Source organism: Epargyreus clarus, unplaced genomic scaffold, assembly GCF_041222505.1.
Source record: "Epargyreus clarus isolate Ecla_fem2 unplaced genomic scaffold, WU_Ecla_fem_2.2 ptg000026l, whole genome shotgun sequence".
NCBI lineage: Eukaryota > Metazoa > Arthropoda > Insecta > Lepidoptera > Hesperiidae > Epargyreus > Epargyreus clarus.
In genome coordinates, this window is record NW_027332233.1 from 9246830 (window position 1) to 9266392 (window position 19563).

The 19563-nt window shown below is 34.1% G+C and overlaps 4 protein-coding genes across 5 annotated transcripts; 2 read left to right on the forward strand and 2 right to left on the reverse strand.

Annotated features, from left to right (window-relative positions):
* Positions 1 to 9: 9 nt before the first annotated feature.
* Positions 10 to 2748, reverse strand: Grasp65 (Golgi reassembly-stacking protein 2). The gene is made up of 5 exons (XM_073088219.1): positions 2580 to 2748; positions 2211 to 2495; positions 1813 to 2127; positions 1108 to 1438; positions 10 to 768 (listed from the first exon to the last, which is right to left on the reverse strand). Exons 1-5 carry the CDS (start codon positions 2640 to 2642, stop codon positions 377 to 379), a joined length of 1386 nt encoding a protein of 461 aa, XP_072944320.1. The 5' UTR covers positions 2643 to 2748; the 3' UTR covers positions 10 to 376.
* A 251-nt stretch (positions 2749 to 2999) lies between these two features.
* Hyccin (PI4KA lipid kinase complex subunit hyccin) lies at positions 3000 to 8350 on the forward strand. Of its 2 annotated transcripts, none has more exons than XM_073088216.1 (8): positions 3000 to 3155; positions 3465 to 3737; positions 4126 to 4291; positions 4902 to 4996; positions 5353 to 5570; positions 5884 to 6137; positions 6510 to 6626; positions 7668 to 8350. In XM_073088216.1, the coding sequence occupies exons 2-8, from the start codon at positions 3540 to 3542 to the stop codon at positions 8096 to 8098; spliced, it is 1479 nt and encodes a 492-aa protein (XP_072944317.1). In that variant the 5' UTR covers positions 3000 to 3155; positions 3465 to 3539; the 3' UTR covers positions 8099 to 8350. The 2 variants fall into 2 exon arrangements, with proteins under 2 accessions (XP_072944317.1, XP_072944318.1); XM_073088217.1 differs by having other exon boundaries at positions 3002 to 3155; positions 3485 to 3737.
* Positions 8351 to 9817: 1467 nt separating this feature from the next.
* On the reverse strand, positions 9818 to 12597 carry LOC140753430 (uncharacterized). Its single transcript, XM_073088018.1, has 5 exons — positions 12189 to 12597; positions 11335 to 11470; positions 10537 to 10622; positions 10289 to 10445; positions 9818 to 10144 (listed from the first exon to the last, which is right to left on the reverse strand). The coding sequence occupies exons 2-5, from the start codon at positions 11378 to 11380 to the stop codon at positions 9930 to 9932; spliced, it is 504 nt and encodes a 167-aa protein (XP_072944119.1). The 5' UTR covers positions 11381 to 11470; positions 12189 to 12597; the 3' UTR covers positions 9818 to 9929.
* An 839-nt stretch (positions 12598 to 13436) lies between these two features.
* Positions 13437 to 18401, forward strand: LOC140753242 (F-box only protein 21). The gene is made up of 10 exons (XM_073087723.1): positions 13437 to 13711; positions 14146 to 14277; positions 14361 to 14501; positions 14568 to 14754; positions 15060 to 15230; positions 15374 to 15678; positions 15834 to 15984; positions 16296 to 16370; positions 17083 to 17290; positions 18142 to 18401. Exons 1-10 carry the CDS (start codon positions 13533 to 13535, stop codon positions 18327 to 18329), a joined length of 1737 nt encoding a protein of 578 aa, XP_072943824.1. The 5' UTR covers positions 13437 to 13532; the 3' UTR covers positions 18330 to 18401.
* Positions 18402 to 19563: the final 1162 nt, after the last annotated feature.

Genomic DNA, 19563 nt, shown 5'->3' on the forward strand with positions numbered 1-19563 from the left:
TAACAACAATATTTTAAAATTTGGTTTTATTTGTAATATCCAGTTATTCTTAATATAAATAAGATATCAGTATATATGTAATTTAAGAAGGCAGTTTGTAACAATTCAAATAGTCTCTTCATACAGAAGCTAACTATAAGTTTTCTTTTTATTTACAAATGCCAACCAACAAAATAAAAATGTCATCACACTAGTTATGGTAATAAATGTTTGGCGAAAGCCAAATTAATTTTTTTCTTGTCACAAATCTTCATTGCACATAATTTTCAGTTACATCCAAATTGAATCAAATACAATGTACAAGGATAAATAAGGCAATTCCGTGCTTAACGATTTTATAAGCCATCATAACTAACTAAAACAATAAGGGCAGCATTCACGACAATAGATCCTGGTTGTGTAAAGCTTGCTGTTGGTGAATTTCTTGCATTGTGGATACTGGTAATGTGGCACTCACTGTAATCGATGGCATCCCTGGTAGTGACACTGGAGTAACAACAGACAAGCCGCTACTCATAGGTGGTGCTTGGATCGGCGGTTGTTTAAAGTTGCTCATATCAAACGTAGGTACTAAAGGAGTTACTTGTGAATAAGAAGTAGGTGTAGAAATTTGCTGCTGTGTCGTTGCGGTGTATGTAGGCATCATGGGGATATACGGCTGGGGTTGGTTCATTGGAATGCCCGGCAAATTTGGTAATGGTGCTGGAGGTTGCATATTTGATACAGATGGTATGCTTCCCAAGTTGGTCAATGTTGTTTCCGCTAGATCTGAAAATATGCAATAAGTGATGTTAAAGTATAAACTATCTAGTTTCCAAGAACTATCCATAATAATGAATATCACATAATTTCTTAAGCTTATAGGGTTGAGACAAATATTTTATAATATCCATCAAGACAAAATAGTTTTTGCATACCTTTGAGAAATTTCACTCATTTTTTAGATGATCTTTTTTTTCTTGCACAACAGTTTATTTGATGATTGATGTCAATCATCATTGATGATGTTTATTGTTTTTTTTTACTATGCCCACTTATTTTACAAATGTTAGGAAAAACATTTTTCTATAACTATGGCTTATTGATAAACAATGAAAAAATACTTACTACTAGAATAAGCTGCCATATTAGATACTACAGATTGTGACATGGATTGTGGTGGAAACATTTCCTGTTGACCACTTGCTTGTGGAGGCAGGCTCTCCTGATGAGCTACTTGTGGGGGTAACTGTATGATACCAGATGCATTAGTGTAGTTGCCCGGATTCACCATTGGCACTCCAGATAAGAACGGTGGGGGTGACGCAGGTGCCTGAGTGATAGGCTCATCATGGAAATTAGCATTCTGCACCCCTCCCACTAATGGGGTTTTCTCATCATTTATGTTCATACTCTGTACACTGGATACTAAATTTTGTTGAGACACTTGAAGTTGGGCCTGAAAATATATTTGATTTTTATTATTGGTATAAATAATGAGTTTTAAAGCCTGTTAGACATATGAATACAAAATGTGAAAGTATTATAAAAATACTAGCTGACCCGGCAAACGTTGTGTTGCCATATAAATAAAAAAATGTTAAGGGTGAACAACCCTTATCACTTGGGGGTATGAAAATAGATAGTAGCCGATTCCCAGACCTACTGAATATGCATATAAAATTTGGTGAAAATCGGTAAAGCAGTTTCGAGGACACGAGAATTTTATATGTAAGATGATAAAACATAATCATTTCTGGGATAATAATACTGCAACTAAATTATGCCTCTGTGATATGTTTAACAGAGGATACATGAAGAAAGAGTACATACCCCTGGCACAGGTGGAGCATAGTTAGGTTTAGACATATCATGACTGTTTCTAATTGGAATCCTGTGTAGGTAACCATATCCTATGCCACATCCCAGGCTGCCCTCCCCTCCCCACTTGTGGTTCGGTGTTATATGAACTTCTCGGCAGGTATCATCTGTTGTGTTGTAAACATATAACTTAAGGGCTCTGCCTTCATGAGCTTCTATTAAAGTGAAAAGATCTTCGCTCTCATGCATTATTGAATCAGCTCCGATTATGTAATCCGAAAAAGGCCTCAATCCAGCAAGCTCAGCTGGAGATGAAGGGTGGACTTCCTGCAAAAATATTATAGATATATTGTACATCACTTGTGAACCGTATGGTGTGTTTATAAAGTAAGGAAGAAATAAAATATTACCAGCACATGCCAAACATTCTCATTGGCACCTTCAAATGAACAGAAGCGAATGCTAACACCGAGAAGTCCTTGGCCACCCCAATTAGTGTTCGGCGTTATCATTACTTCCCGTACTGACTGAGTTTTGCTACTATATACTAGCATTTTGATAGGCTTATCAATATTTTGTTTTAGCAAATTTTTTAGTGTATCGTTGTCTTGATCCAACCTAGTGTTCTCTATAGCTACAATGAAATCAAAAAAAGCCTCCAGGTTCGCATTGTGTCCTGGTGAACCGTCTTGTACCTGCAAAACAAGAATCACTGACGTGTAATTTGCAGTAGCATAGAACGAAAATCAAAACATAGCGTGAAGTGACGGATTACCGACCCGCAAAACATGGTATCCTTCGGATCCTCCTCCGGGGACTTCCGTACTGTGTGATGAACCCATTAGTAGATAAATTTAATATCAAAATTTTAATAAAATTGCAAAATTATTTTGAATTTCTTTGATGCTGCTGACAGTCACAAGTCATCAATGTTTGACTTTGACATTACATTCGGTTTTAATACGTGGCAGATTTAATAAAGCGATGACTTCATAAACTTTTACTTTAATTTTTACATTTCTTAAATTAATATATTACATAATAAAATACACGATGATTAATAAATTATAATTAATCATCTGTTTATTATATGAACGGTTAATGTTGGTCCGATTGTCAGACATCTAGCAGTGTACGATTAATGTCATCTCGGAACAATAATAAGCAAATGTCATAGAGAAAGTGACAATGACATGAAATTCCATAAATATTTGACGTTTGATGAATAGAAAGACGATGAAAGAAGGTGTTTATTATTAATTTTTGTTTAAATTACAATCTAATAACGAAAACATTTCTAAAATATAAAAAAGGTTTTGTGCCTTAGTATAATTTTCTAAAAGGAAGATAAGCATGTAAGTACCATAAACCGATACAAGTTTTATATTGATTTTATTATTTCGTGTACTTTGAAAACACTTACCTACAATGTTTTTTTATCCAATTAATATTTTAGCCCCTAGACATTTGTAGTATTTGTGTATAAGAGCACATATACTATTCAGATCTGTAAAAATAAAACTGTCAAACTTTCCAATTTGAATGGTATCAATGGAATAGGTGTGTCATATTGTAGACTATTAGATCACTGAGTACCTTTTACATAGCTGTCAGTACATACACTAATATTCATAATAACCTGAAATCATAATTCCAAATTTTAGTTCAATATTGACTGAAACAGTTACAGAAAAGGTATTGTATACAATAGCATCAAAATAATAGTCAAGAACACTAAAATGTCAGAATGGAAGCATTTAATACTTGACTGGCTCGCTGAATATGCATCACTACAAGAAAATGAAGTGAAAAGCTTTGCAGCGGAACATGAACATAATCATGAGATAGCAACAGCAATTTTCAATTTATTATATAGTGAGAATGAAGGTGAAATACACAGAAGCAATGAAAGTCGTGATGGAGCTGGAGATGACCAGGTATGTATTTTTTTTAATACAAAATACATTAATTGAATATGAAATCCACCTGTTGTTGATTAGTGGTTACTGCAGCCTGTGGACATCTGTAATCAATGCTTGATAAGGGAGTCCTAGAATTTAGGCCATCATATTAGTATTTTAAAAATGTACTAGCTGACCCGGCAAACATTGTGTTGCCATATTAATAAAAAAATGTTAATGGTGAACAACCCTTATCACTTAGAGGTATGAAAAATAGGTAGTAGTCGTTCTCAGACCTACTGAATATGCATATAAAATTTGGTGAAAATGGGTAAAGCCGTTTCACAGGACTACGGTAACTAACATTGTGACACAAGAATTTTATATATAAGATATAAATATTTTTTGAACCTCAATATTTCAGATGCTCGAGAATGTTTGTGTGCAGTTGTTCAGTTTCTTCCGTTCAAAAGAAGTGGAGCTGCAAAGGTTTACACTCCAATTTGTACCAACACTTGTCTATGTGTATTTGAGTGCCACTGCACAAGGAAATTCTAAACCGTGTCGATGTATTGAGACTTTATTGATTGGTATGTTGTTTTAAATGTTACTACTTATTTAGTTATCAGTATTCATAATCAGAATTATAGTTAATAATTTAGTGATCTGTTTTAAAAAAATAGACCACTAAATTGTTTGTATAATAATGTTTTTTTTTGGAATGCCTAGGACTTTTCATTTTGCTTTTTAGGGTTCTATACCCAAAGGGTAAAAACGGAACCCTATTACACTAAACTAAACTAAACAAATACTAAAAATAAAAAAAAAGGTGGATACAAAAAGGTGTCCCCATCCATCAAACTGCTATTTGATATTTTTTCAACTAACTTTCTAATTTTAACAATGTGTGTACTCCAATGGCGGCTATAATAATAAATAGTAGAAATTAAAAGGAAATGAAAATCTGTTTGTACGGAACCCTTTGGGTGCGGGTTTGACTTGCACCTTGCCCATTATTGTATTTCTTGTCTATTTGTAAACTCAGGCAGAAACTCTTTACTGTTAGATTTTATTTCAACTTTTAACAATATAACATAGCATATAACATAACATAGCTAATTATAATAAAGAAATGTTTACATTATTAAAAGTATTCCCATCCTTAAACAAGATAAATAAAAAATTATCATTTTTCTTCAGGAATATACAACTTTGAAGTAGTTGATGAAGCTGGGAAACCTAAAGTAGTGTCCTTTCGTTTACCATCACTAGCCCAATCATCAATATACCATGAGGTAACTAGTTTAATTAAAGATGTTTTTCTAAATATCCAGTTAGATAATAATAAAATACAGTATACATTGTGTTAATTTTCGGATGTCAATTAAATATAGGCAGAGGGTGTGGAGGGGGAACGTTGCTCAGAGCGGCACTTTTAATTGGATGGCAAAGCCTTAAAAGTTACAGTGTTCTTGTATTATATAAATTTCTCAAATAAATGGACCTCTTTTATCACCTACCTACTCCAATGAATGGCTGCTGTTCTGACAACCCGCTTCACCACTGTCTTATAAATAATATACAGTCAAACATTGCCTATCGTTATTAACTTTGTAATCATAATTTCTTAATTTATCTTCTATTCTCACAGCCCTTGTCACTAGGACCTCAGTTTTTAACAGAGAGTGCATTGAGAAGATGGGAGGAGTGTAACACGAAGCTAGTCAGCTGGGGTCCCTTTCCTCAGGTCGAGGTTATCAATGCTCAGAATCGCCTCAAAGTCATGGCAGCCTTGTACTTCATTTACAATCGCCAACTGAGTTTACTGCCAAAGTTGGCACTAAGACATTTCTGTATTGCGGCCTCTAGGTATGTTTTAATATTTTCCGAATTTTTATTTTGAAAAGTAGAAATATGAAGTGTAATTAACTTAATTACTTAACTTAAATAAATAAATAAAAAAATAAAATTAAAACATAATATACTACTTTTATTATAACATATTATAGTCAAAAGTTATGTAATCTATTTATAAAATGAGTGTCTTTGTTTTCAGATTTACTTTTAATTAATCTTTAATTATAATAGTCAAACATGAATGTAGAAAGCCTTACTTTTAGTCATTACAACTAACACCATTTCAATATAAAATAGATTAATCAACCATTTTGGATATTTTTAGAATTGTCACCCAGGGATTCTCAAAAAAAATTGCCGGATCTCCCAATTCAATAAAATCTACACCTAGAATACCAGTGGCACCAAACTTTTTGCTAGAAATGATAGAAGGTGCATACTTTGCAATGTTTAATGAGTTCTACACACTGGCTCTGCAGGCTGTGAAGGATATTGACCAGAGGGCTCAGTATGAATTGTTTCCAGATGTTATGTTGGTAACAAGTGCTGTTATCAATTCATTAAAAAATAATCCTTCAGGTATGTGTTATAGAAAATAATATTTTTTAAGAAATATTTAGCATCTTGTCTCAATACTTATGTAATCCCATATTGGCATACTACAATCGCTTGTGAGAATGTTTTCGAATTGGCCATTAAGATTGGAAATTGTGGATTTTTATTTTTTACTTTAAATAAAGGTTAGATGAAACTGAAAGAACTATCTTTGTATGGCAGATACACAGTTAATTGATTGCAATTTAGTCCTTAGCTACTACTGATATATATCAACCAATTTTAATAGTTTACTGTTGTCAACAGCTGTTTTTGTTATGTTACTTGTTGTTACTGCATAGCCTTTTGTTATTTGTAATGCACATAAATTACATGTTCACTGCTTAACATTTTCAGGACAACCTTGTGATGGTCCTATGGGAATAAGTGTCGCTCTGTCTCCAGCCACCACCACTGTTACTATGTCCAAATCAATGATTACAAATGCGTCATTCCGTACAAAAAAATTGCCAGGTAAATAATATATTTTAAATACTCTGTATCTAATAAACCATGTACATAAGATAATTTTCTTATTATATTAGATATAAATCTTTTTAGCACGTTTTTTAAGATTTTGTGTAGATTATTTTTAAAACAGTATTTTGATGTGCAGATGAACGACTCACTAAGTGCATGCTGCCCAATGAATGCGAGTGGACACATACCCGGAAACTACATTTTGGGAAAAATAATAATATATATTTTTGCAAATAATACGATGAAAATACGACTACTGAAACTACTTTTTTTCTATTATTTTTATAACAAATTTGAAATTATCTGATATAAAACAAAATAAAATATCATCAGATACCTCGATTCAAAGAAAATTAAAATTATTTTGTTATAGTTTCCCAGTGCCAATATACGAATTGTTGTTACTTGTAGTCTCTGTTTATGAGGTAGGAAAAACATGAAATGTTTCTATACAGCAAATTAAAAAAGCACTAATTTTGCACTGAGAACTGTGACGTCCAACATATAAATCATAAAGTTTCACATGCAATTATAGACATCATTATATCTATTTTTAATTGCAGATCGAAAAAAATAATTTATTTGAAATGAAATAAGAAAAAATGACTTTCATACCGCCCCACTCATGCTTCTCCATCCATAAGTCCTTTTTGTTTGTTTTATTTACAGGTACGCTTTTAGAAAATACGTAAATGTTTTCCTTGTGCATCAATTTGTAAATTTGTGATGCACCTCATATTCATGTTTAAAAATCATTTAAATATATCTTTTAGAATGTACTTATCGCTTACACGTTATTTCAAACGTATTGTTTTGTGTTCGTCTGAATAAAAGTAATGAATATGTAACTATAAAACCTAATTTTAGGGTATAGGATTTTTCAAAGTCAGAAGAGGAACTGGGATATGCTGCAAATGAAATAAAATGACACAATTTCGTATATCATGGATACACGAAAATCATGGATCGCGATAATCATCGCACGATTAAGTGTGAACAACAATTACTAAAATGGTTACACATTTTTATTTACAGACGACATTCCCATACAAGCCGGGCAGGTGGTACCGACGGAATCCACGGACATGCTGACCTCGATCACAGAGGAGGGCGAGGCGGACGCGCCCCTGCAGCGCGGCGGCGCCAGGAATTCCAAACCCAAGTTCCCAGTGCTGGGCAAAAAGAAAGAAGGCAAGGAGCGAACGGCCTTGAACGATAAAAAGGTGACGCTGAAGGAAGCCTCGAAAGGCCGCAGCTCGTTGACCGGCGGCGGCGACGTCGTGGACGCGCAACAAAAGTCGAACGTCGTCGAGATCACGTTCGACGGTAACGGCAAAGACGAAATATCCCTGACTTCGATGCAAAACAGCACCGAGACGTCCGACAGCCGCTCGCAGGTCACCACCGACTCGCTAGACATGGAGACGACGCCGCGCTTCGCCGCGATGCAAGTTAGCTCCGTGTAATTACTATGCGCCTCCGTTAGGAGTGCTGTCGTGGATGTCGGTTGTGTTGTAGAACTGGGTAGTTCATTTTACATGATACTTAAAATATCATACCATTAATAAAATAATTAATACAGCATTCGAATAATGTAATTCGCTAAAATGTACCTACGTAGAATAATTTTACCTTGTTGTTTGGTTGTTTGTTGGTGTTACTGGTACCTCAATATTTAATATTGAAGGAAAATTGGATATTAAAGATGTTTAGCTTTACTTTATATTTATTTACAGCCCTATGCCAGTATTTCAAATTTACCAGCGCCTTTAAAATATCTGGTAGTACCTGAATATTAATAATTATTCTCAAACATGTAGCTGTTAAAGCTGTATGTATAAGCACTGGCGTAACTATAGGAGGGACTGGTAAATCTGCGAAAAAAAATGGTCGCCAGGACCAAAAATCACTAAAGTACGTATTCGTTAGCGAAAATTTCTTAGGGCCCCATGCAATGAATTTGCCACAGGTCTATGGTATAGTTACTCCACTGTATAAGAGTTATATGTGACCTATAAAGTAGTAGTGGTTAGTAGTTATAACAAACTATTAACAATCTATCCATTATCTGTTGCCGCTATCAATGTGTACACGAGGTTAACATTTACTTTATTCATAATTAGCATTGAGACGCTCGGTCAAACTTATCTTATATCGCTTCATATAGTTTGACGGCATACAACAGAATAATGAAAGCCATATTACTCATGAGTTTTTCCATGCTAATGTTCATAGACATTTGTTGGTCTAGAGATCTTATTGTGGGAACAAGTTATAATGCGCGCTTAGTTTGGCAAACTAAAGCTGAATACATGAGTATACCCTTTAAGAAAAGAGTTAAGGAGTTTTTTTACGCGGATCCTAACCAACAGTTAATTAAGGTAAGTTTTCACAACCTTATATCATTTCATAACATTTATTTGCTAGAAATAAAATGGCTAAATTAAATAAGTGTACGATTTATTAAATACAATGTTTTGAATGCAATTTACGTCTTAGTTAACAGTTAGCCTGTAACCTGAACACAAAACAAAATAACACACTTGCCTGCAGGTAAATAACGTATAATATGTCAAACATTTTCTAGGATTAAGCTGATGTCTAATTTGAAATAAAATTCGACCACTTTACAAGCTAACTGCTTTGCTATACAAAACTGGCGAAAATAGGCTTATTTCTAGTTGCGGAGACTATAAGTCGCTGTCACGTAGCTATCCAATTAAAAAAACAAATATTAAGTATATTTAAGTACAAGTTTTCTGTTTCTAGGGAATAATCATAAGAGACTTGGACCATACAGACGCTGCTTCTGCTATAACAGCGGGAGGAGTGGGTGCCTCTTATGCAAACATCCGTCTCAAGAGCGAACGCGGTGGCAGCCTCAATTACCAAATGGAAATCTATGTTTAAGTCAGTTAACAATGTGTGTAATGTAATCATATATAATTATATGATGTTATAAATAGTAAACTGTTTGGCCTCTTAATTTATTCACATCATCCTTTCCTTTTCAGTTAAATACTTTTATCTTGAATTTGTGTAGATACTGCCAGTGGGACGATTAATTGTAGGCTCTACTCTATGGTTGTAGGTTCAATTAAAATTTTCTGTTTGTACTGAAATACGGAGCTAGACTTCAATATCGTGGACTAAGTATTTGGATAGTTAATGTGTGTTACAATATTAAAACGTGTTGGTTTATCAGCCAAAAAAGTCACAAATTAATAGTTAGTATTAGAATTAAACGGCATCGAATAATGCGGGCCGTTTATATACGTTTGTTTAAACGTATTGGTGTTAAAAGTGCTTGTTGTAATCGGTTTTTTGATATGAGCTTAGATCGCTGTCAAATGGCGCTCCATAGACCGGTTGCAACCCTTGTGTGGGCGTAGAATGGTTGTTATTAAGCATTTGCGTTAATTTATAAATGGTAGCTGCTTGCTCGTCTCTTTCCATCTCGTTTATCAGTACTGGCAAACTTGCTGTGCATATCCACGAGTAAAACATGCCCACTGAAAATGAAAATTAAATTAATAAATCTGAAACATTATAGTCTTCTGAACATAATTTAAGCCTAAGTAACCCAGGCTTATATATAATGAGACTTTTATAAATACGTACTTTAACTTCCTTATAATAAAATAATACAAGCTTACAGAGAAAAAAGCTGCCGGCGACGCTGGTTCCAATAAGAACTCCGATGTCCATCGTATTTTCTTTTAGGACCAACAGCCACGTCGTTATGACAAACACCAAAAAGATCAGCCGTAGTAATTCCAACAATATGTATCCAATCATAAGTATATTTTTAAACTGCACGCAAAATAAACGTAGTAAATAACTCTAGTGTATATAGTTCTTCCTAACGCTTTATTTAATTTAAATAAGTTTGTAGTGTACATACCGTGTAGGCTCCATAGGCAAAAAGTAAACACATTAATATATATATGCAAGTGAAGCTAATACCGAGAGACAGGTACTTTTCAGGGTCTGAAATAAAATAAAACATCACTCAGCTAATGTTGAAAACAACACAAAATAATGACAATTCAAAAATGCATAAAATATCTCCCTGGTACCTACTTAATTTTATAAAATTAATTATTCACTTATGACAGACGGGCGAAATATAAATTATATTAAGATATCGTGCAAGTAAGCTTGAATGAAGCGGGCATAGTCCCGTGGCTTTTATTAATTTCAACCATCTACAAAAATAAATCACGCCGTGCGTTGTCGAGAGTTGCGATGGATCTCCACTGGGAATAACACGTGCTCTTCCAGTTCTTGATTCAGATAGGACGTCACTATCGTTATCATCATGTGATGTGTAAACAACAACAAATGGGTTAACCATCTACAAGATTTTAGAAGCGGTTTTTGGAAACTTCCGACTCAGTTTTACCGCTAACCCGTATCTTCAACAATCCACTGCAGAGCAGCGTGGAGGAGTAAGCTCCCTCCATTCCAGTGACCCGCGTGGCGGAGCGGTCATCATACAGGTCTGATGCGCAAAATGTACTGGGTTCCATCTCCAGCCAGACACATAGGTATATAAATGATGAATTTAGATTTATTATCTGGGTATGAGTGTTTGTAAATTTGATTCGATTCACAAAAAAATAATCGATTCAATTTGTTTGTTTGTGAATCAGTGCCCATGGTACCCATGGTAAGAATATCACATGATTTAGGCACTTACCTTCTTTAAAATTCTCAATATAGTCTTTGGTATATATGAGATCCATGGAATTGATAAGCGATGTAATACTAGCTTTCACATTTTGCGGCTGAGAATAAGCAATACAGCAGCAAATTAATACAATGAAACCCTGTAACTAATAAAAATATAGATAAATCTAATGTTTTTGCAACTGGAAAAATATATCTTACATCAAAATGCCTTACTACATACTACTGAAAATATTGCAATTAATATCCCGCCTAATCGAAGTGAAAACCAAAAGCAACAACTATATACTAATGCCATAATTGAATATCCTTTTATTACAAAAAATCCTTAAGCAAAATTAATAGTAGCCGATGTGGTAACGACATGTGGACTCTGGAGCCGCTAAACAAAAAATAGAGTATGGAATACCTACATAAACTAATTGTCGTTGCGTGCAGAGTATCGATCTAAAGATTGGTAATTAAGATAAGTCGTAAAACGTTCCAAGGACGTTCACTAATCTAATGATCACAAAACCATGATATCCATAAACCCATTTACATTTTCGAAAGATCCATCATCGTGGTATAAAATGTTACGGCAAATTAGTAGTAGTTAGTATGTTATGTAAGGACTGCTAATGTAGACGTTCTATAGACGTACGCGCAGCGCAGACGCAAATTAATGTTTTTGTTTTACTAATAAATATTGCTAATTTAGCCAACAAAGCTAAACCACACAGGTCATTCAAATACCCGATATATATATCATCATCATCATCATCAAACCATTACTATCCCACTGCTGGGCATGGGTCTCTCTCTGAATTAAGTCATAGTCCACCGCGCTAGCAAAGAGCGTATTGGTAGATTTCACATACCTACCTTTGAAAACTGTTTTTTAGGTCTCTCAGGTATGCTGGTTTCCTCTCCTCTTTCCTGAACCGTTTAAGCAAGTGATAATTATTTTCTGTTAGCCACATAACTTGGAACATTCAGAGGTGCGTGCCTAGGATTTGTACCTCGTACCCTTCGATCAAGAGGCCGAATTTCTTAACCACTAGGCTATCAGTTATCACTGCTACTATTATTATTTATTCATATTATTTTTATTGCCTCGGCAAATAGGCAGGCAAAGAATTCAAAATGATAAAAGGCCATAATTTAAATAGATGTTGATTTTCTTAAGTAGTTATATTTTTACCTTTTCATAATTCTAATAAAAATCGTCTTTTGTATCAAAACTTAACATCAATGGGTTTACTACTCGACCAAACCAACAAGACGAATGTCAAACGTGACGTCGATTTATACCTATGAAATGTAAATTTTAATAAATTTCTGTCTAATAGTACTTTAAAGATTGTTACGAAAACAACATGAGTACGAAACAAAACGTAAAAGTCGCAGTATGATTGTTCTCTCTCTGCTATAAATAATATTCTTATTTTTCCCCATTTTGATTTTGTCATAGAAGAGGGCACAAGTCACAACCAAAAGTTAACAAATATCATACTAAGTAACAAAGATACAATAACTATGTACACTGATAACAATGACAGCATTAAATATAATCCAAAAATTATTTGTGAATTGGGAGAGTGAGAGTTTAGTTGCGAACAGTACTAGGATGTGAGCGGGGCATGGGGTGGTACTCGAGGAGGGAGGCCGCATTCCACTGGTTCGTCCGGGTAGTGTGTACATTGAAAGCTTTCAGTTTTTTTATGTATATAATATAGGTGTAGCAGATGAGCATGCAGTCTACCTGAGAGTAAGTACTCCTGAGGACTAAGCTGGAACGCCTCGGAAAATCATGTCTCCCTTACCACACTCTTCAATCCAGAACACAGCAGCGCTTAACACTGCTGTTATAAGGCAGAAATAGGTGTGGCGGTAGTGCCGCTGGAGTCGAACCACAAACGGTTCTACCACTTTTAAAAAATACGACGTCTATTACATACATATTATTAGCATGCACAAAGTAAGGTGCTATATTTTGTATTTATATTTTTTTGATTCATTTTGTAATTAAAATTATTGCTTTCAGACTTACTTTACCTGACTACAATACTTATAAGTAATCTGTGAATCCACTGAAAAACTTATTTAGTCTTTAGTGTAATTTGACAGTTGCTCTCAGAAATTAGAATGAAATCAATTATTTTGACAGCTGTGAGATATGTGTTTTTCTGTCTTCATTATTTATTTATCTGATTAATAAATCCGAAAATGGATGTGCAAGGAGTGCAAAACATAATCAGTATAAACTGTCTACCTGATGAAATTGTTATATTGATATTACACAACAATAGTTCTCGTGAAATCCTTAATTTCGGCGCAACATGTAAACATTATAATTATATGGTCAAAAATCATTCGTATCTTTGGAAGAACAAATGTGAAGCGACGTAAGTGCTACAAATAAATTTATAATGTGGTAACAAATGAGAGAAGTATAATTATAATTAGATTTTCAAAATTTCTTTTAAGTAGATACACAAAGGTCTTAATAAATATATATAAAAATAGAATTTTATAATTGTACATTGACAATGTTGTATGTCATGTAATAATATGGTATAGAATTTATTGCTTCGCAAGTAATAAAGTAGAAAATGACATTTTTTATTCAGGAATCTAAAAATAAACTATCCCCCTATATCAAAATTCTATTATCCTATTCTGTTTCCTTACTTTTAATCCTCGTTTCTATGCATAACTTGTCTGGAAGAGATTACTAAATAGAATTAACTAACTTTCTGTATATAAATCTAATCTGTGGTATTGTTATGTTCTGCTTAAAGTGAAGAATAAAGAGTTCTATAAATAACTACTATTTTAGGTATCCAACTATAATATCCAAAGTGATTAAAGAGTACTATCGTGGCAGCTGGCTGCATGAGATGAAAGTTTACTCAAAACTTAAACAAAGACTTCAGTCTGAATTGATTGCTATGTCGCCAAAACATTACTGGTATGTATAAAAATAAGATGAAAACATAATTTTAAAAACATTTGTAGAACTCATTTATACAGTGAAGAAAATTCGATTTACAGGGCTGTGTCAGAAAGATCAATGGATAATGTGAAGAGCTTCTTCAACATTGCTACAAAGAAGAACTTTTTCTATGCTGTACATATATTGCAGGATGTAATTAAAACAGGGAGCAAACTCATTGACAGAAAAGAATGCACAAAGTAAGATGATATATTTTGTATTTATATTTTTATGATTCAATTTGTAATAAAAATGATTACTTTCAGACCGTATACTTTAACTGAAATGTACTATTCAAAAGCAGTACTTCGTCAATTTATCCATACATATCTTGCCGTTAAGTGGGTTAAGTCGAAGATGGAGCAGGACTTGCCTCCAGAGGTTGTGATAAACTTTTTCTTGCAATGGATTGACCCAGCTAATTTATATTTGGATGATGAAGTGGACGAAAAGGTAATATCAACCCTACATTCTTTACTATACTATACTAATTGGATTGTTAATGACAGTCATGAGAAGCTTAAAGGGTTTTTTTGTTTGCATTAGGATTTTCAAAGGTAAGTAGGTAAGTTTTGTTCTATAACCTTTATAATAGTAGTGTTATGAAATGTGTGGTAAGTAATGCTAGCCCATTGAACTCTGTGGCTGGTCTTATGTAAGTCTCCTGTCTTATTTCATCATCATTTGGAATCAATCATAACAACTACATCATCTGTTACCATAACAAATTGCATTCTTAATGGATTAAGAATTTTCAGATTAATAATCTTGTTGAAATGGTGAGAAAAGTGATGGAAAATGATAAGCAGACACCAAAAAAGCAATGCAGTGCAAAGCAAATTATTTTAGCTGTATCCCACGTTATATACAAACAGAAGCGCATGGCTCTCACTTCTACTACAGATTTGGACACCCTTAACATTTCCAAAGTAAGCAGAATAAAGAGTTTTCTTTTAAGCATATAAAAAAATTTAAATTGTGTAGTATCTCAAAAGAAAATAAAATTAATTTTATTTCATTACAAATTTCGTCAAATTACTCTATCAATCCATTATTTCAATTTATTTTTCAGGTGATAGATAACAATTGTGGTAATGTGATAGTGGTGGCAACTATATACCAAGCTGTCGCCTCTCGATGTGGAGCCAGTTGTGAACTTATTGTGTTCCCGAATCACTTGTTCCTGGAGTGGAATGATCATAATATACCACAACTGTACAATATTGACCTTGCTACAGGCGAAATGCATCCGAAACGCTGTTGTCCTTTTGGGTTCACTCAAAACAACCGGGCAACTAAATATTCATATTGTCCAGATTCATTGCTGCAGTATATCTATTCATCGTACCTTATAACTATGGGAGCCATAAGAAGCTGGTATTTTTTATTTTATATTTGAGTTTATTAGATTGTTATAGAAGTGAAATCAAGTGAATTGTTCTTCGACAACATGTCCTTATTTTTGCCTAAATTCTTAAATATAATTCACTAATGTTAAGGTTTAATATTTAGTTATTTTTAATTTAATACAGGAATACACAAAATGCCATGCATTTATTGGACTTCTTAGGTACCGAAAATGAGCGTACTCTGTTCAAGTATAACCCATATGAAAACCATTACACATATTTAATGAAGCAAGCCACTGCACTGGTACAATGTGATATTCTGGACCTGAAACAGGTAAAGAAATTATTTGAAAACATAAGGAAGCCCATACACCAATCGATCTATCATCGTTCTGGATCGATTTGAATGGTAGCTTAAGCTTCGTTAAATACGCCTTAATAACGACAACCGACAACGAGTTATCGATGATTGAACCACCGTCGATCTATGCAATAGTAGAATTTTAAAACTTATTCAGAGGACATGCTGCTAACGTCAACTAACTGAACTATGCTGTAGTCGCAGTCGTCGATCGGTTAGTGTGTAGGCGCCCTAATATTTTACATCACAGATTTATAAACTACCCATACTTGTGTTCATTTCAGCTATCGGAAGACCATATTCGTTTAATGATGTCTTTAGTCAATTTGAATAAGAATCTCGAAGTACCTACAAAGAATGTAAGTAGAAGACATTATAACTTATGTTTAGAGTCGCTGGCGATAACCATGTTTCTTTGTAAACTTTTTGTTTGCCCTGTAATATTGTTTAATAATAATCGATAATTGATTTGAACTCGACCTTCAATAATTACCTACTGAATGCAGTGATACGGTAATTATAAAATCATTCCATTACACACTGTATAAATTGTTTTAATTCAATATTTTTTGTGCTCAGTATTAGTCTCGCTATTAGTGGTAGACCTATTGTAAGTTCGATAAACCATTATATTATACCTCAATTTCGACAAACGATTGCTCCTCACGATTGATCTGCCGACTTCTAATTTGGTATCAATTTGAAGAATGAGATCACGTCATCTCAAGTACCTAATGGCTACTACACCATGACACCGTTGATCCATCGTTAATATAACAAATAATAAGGACTTTACCTTTATTTTACGACAACCATTAAACAAAATCAGTAAATGACGGTCCCCCATACATACCTGGCTACCGCTAAGGACTTGGTCCTTAGAGGAAGCTAGGCATGTGTGGTGGCCCTGAAGTAGTGCCTCGTATTTGGTACATGGTTGATTACGGATAACGGCGTCGCCAAATGGAGTCAAAATGGGGAAACTGCCTCGCTATTACTATTGTTGTTACATATAAAAATAATTGCTCATAATATCGCACACAATTAACAAAGATTTCCTTATTATTTCAGAAAATTGCCAAGAGACACGTCAGCAACGTGAAATTTGCTGTTGGAATGATTTGTTATCATAAGAGATATGATTACGTTTGTATCATACGAGGCTGGGACCTTACAGGGTGTCAGCTCCATTTTCCACTGGACGATTTATATTTCGGTCGCAACCAGCCCTTCTATTATATCACCGCGGCTGATCAGTCTGAAAGATACGTGGCCCAAGGTTTAGTATACATACTGTATTACGTTTACACTACACATAAAGCAATGTTTTGTTTGAGAACTACAATGCAACATATTAAATTATTCACACTTGAAGGACGATCTCATATAACTCTTTATGTGTCAATGATCTTAAGTGTAGTAGGAGGGGAATCATCAGATTTCCCATCAGGGAAGCATTCAAACGCATTCAGTCGTTACCTCCGACTGAGATCTATAATCTGAATATTTAGTCGGTGTGGTGTCCATGAGACATGATAATATATAAAATTAAAATCTAGCATGATGGAAATACATGAAATTTATCAATATTTTACTATAGGCATGTTAAAAAAGTTGCCGTTGCCGTTGTTAACGCGTGTGGTGCCTCACTTGCCTATCAATAACCACATATCGATTCCTAGAAGACTGATGTTGTTAATGATATATTATAAGTTGTAATGAGTGGTGGTAATGTATTAATTACGTAGTTAGGTCCATTTTAATTACGCTATGAAGATATAACCTGTTTGAAAATGTTTAGAATAGTAGGTATTTTGAAATCTCGATATTGTTTAGTATTGACCAATGAATCTAATAAAATTGTATATTATAGCAGTCTTTTATAATTATGTAATCCATATGGCCCATATGGCTAGTAACGACAGAGAGAACAACAGGCGACGTTCTCTTCTCTCATTTTATTGCTATGCGAGCGGCGACTTTTTAACATTACCATACAATGCATTATTCATAGCATGGCTATTAATTGAATCAATATTAATGTTGCCTACGTATTGCAGAATTATCATTTACTTTGCTGTTAATTATTATCTATACATAGTATCCGTTAATGAAGATTTTCTTTTTCAGAAAATTTAATGGAGTTAATACGACCCACGCGTTTGTACCATTTGGAACATCAAATATCTCGAGACTTCACTCACTTCGATGGTTTCGCTTATGTTCTCAACGACGAGAAAAAGGCCGAGTATCCCGAAGACGAACCCATCATTGAAATGTTCAGAACGCTGTGCGAACAAAAAATTAATAATGCTTAATTTTTTTGGTGTACAAGATATCTATGTATTGTGAATATATAATATAGTCTAATAAAGTAAGCATAACTGTAACAGTCTTATTTTTTACACCTAGAAACTTGAAAACAACCTTTCATCCTTCTTAACAACGTAAAGTAGATGTGTTATTTAATTGTTTTTACAAATGTTTTAAATATAGTGTTGTTGATTTCCCTTTATCTTGATAGCAGCCTGTCTAGCTTAATTCTAAAGATAGGAAAATCATTGATGGTTGATTAGTACATTGATTAATGTAGTTAGAATAAAAAACACCTAATAGGTTCATTTTACAAGCCTCTGATTGATTATTAATGTCTTTATGAGCCACTCGGCCCTCTTGGGTTCTAAAATTCTAGGAATGAGAAATTATCACTTGCTTGGGAAACAACATCGTAAAAAGAACTTGAAGAGCCTTAGTTCTCAAAGATGAGACCAGTCTATCGGCGTCGCGCTTGGCTAGCGGCGTGGATAATCGCCGAAATCCTTTGCATTTGACTAGGGATATGCCTAGCAGAGGGGCACTAATAGGTTAATGATAACGATATAAGCGACGCAGGAAAAGGGAAGGGCGCAGCTCATTTGTTCATTACATTTCTACAAAGTGCTCCGAAACTAGCGACACAAAATACATTTGATTATTTGATAAAGGCTTTCTGCACTAGAGCCTTCTACACTAGCTCAATTTTACTCAAGCGTGGCTCAGAACGTTAATAATATTTAATACATTTTTCTCGTCTATATTGCGATTAAAGAAACTGCCACAAATTTTTATCAGGGTTCATTTAATACCGACATGGTTACATAAATAGAAACCTAGCCATCCTAAGTCGTAATGATTACTTTATTGACGTATTAGAAACTAAATCTTGTCTTATTATCAAATGTCGCAGTTATTTTGCGTTGCCATTAAGACTAACCTACTGACCTACAATCCTGACGTCAGATCAGTCAGCCTCGTGAGCTATAGGCGCTATAACATACTATACATATATTCTTACATGTTCCTAATTTTGTTCTCAGTAGTAACATAGTCTTCACAAATTTTTGTGCATGTAAAATATACATACACGAAAATTTGTATTGTGTATGTGTACGCCACCTAATACCGCCATCGGGTTTCTAAGAAAATAAAATTGCGCAGTCATCAGTAGGGCACTAAACTGCCGACAAATCAACAAAACAGCGATTGTATTACATGTAGTCATGTCTACTAGAG

What these genes read in the sequence shown, in the direction of transcription:
- Grasp65 (XM_073088219.1), bottom strand. Translation starts at nt 2,642, where the DNA reads ATGGGTTCATCACACAGTACGGAAGTCCCCGGAGGAGGATCCGAAGGA. An exon ending in ATGCTCCACCTGTGCCAGGG is followed by an intron (nt 1,439 to 1,812) that starts GTATGTACTCTT and finishes ATATATTTTCAG; the next exon opens with GCCCAACTTCAAGTGTCTCA. An exon ending in TATGGCAGCTTATTCTAGTA is followed by an intron (nt 769 to 1,107) that starts GTAAGTATTTTT and finishes GCATATTTTCAG; the next exon opens with ATCTAGCGGAAACAACATTG.
- Hyccin (XM_073088216.1), top strand. Translation starts at nt 3,540, where the DNA reads ATGTCAGAATGGAAGCATTTAATACTTGACTGGCTCGCTGAATATGCA. An exon ending in TATTGAGACTTTATTGATTG is followed by an intron (nt 4,292 to 4,901) that starts GTATGTTGTTTT and finishes ATTTTTCTTCAG; the next exon opens with GAATATACAACTTTGAAGTA. An exon ending in CCGTACAAAAAAATTGCCAG is followed by an intron (nt 6,627 to 7,667) that starts GTAAATAATATA and finishes TTTTATTTACAG; the next exon opens with ACGACATTCCCATACAAGCC.
- LOC140753430 (XM_073088018.1), bottom strand. Translation starts at nt 11,380, where the DNA reads ATGGATCTCATATATACCAAAGACTATATTGAGAATTTTAAAGAAG. An exon ending in TATTGAGAATTTTAAAGAAG is followed by an intron (nt 10,623 to 11,334) that starts GTAAGTGCCTAA and finishes ATTTTATTTCAG; the next exon opens with ACCCTGAAAAGTACCTGTCT. An exon ending in CGCCGGCAGCTTTTTTCTCT is followed by an intron (nt 10,145 to 10,288) that starts GTAAGCTTGTAT and finishes TTTCATTTTCAG; the next exon opens with TGGGCATGTTTTACTCGTGG.
- LOC140753242 (XM_073087723.1), top strand. Translation starts at nt 13,533, where the DNA reads ATGGATGTGCAAGGAGTGCAAAACATAATCAGTATAAACTGTCTACCT. An exon ending in AAGAACAAATGTGAAGCGAC is followed by an intron (nt 13,712 to 14,145) that starts GTAAGTGCTACA and finishes CTACTATTTTAG; the next exon opens with GTATCCAACTATAATATCCA. An exon ending in TCGAAGTACCTACAAAGAAT is followed by an intron (nt 16,371 to 17,082) that starts GTAAGTAGAAGA and finishes TTATTATTTCAG; the next exon opens with AAAATTGCCAAGAGACACGT.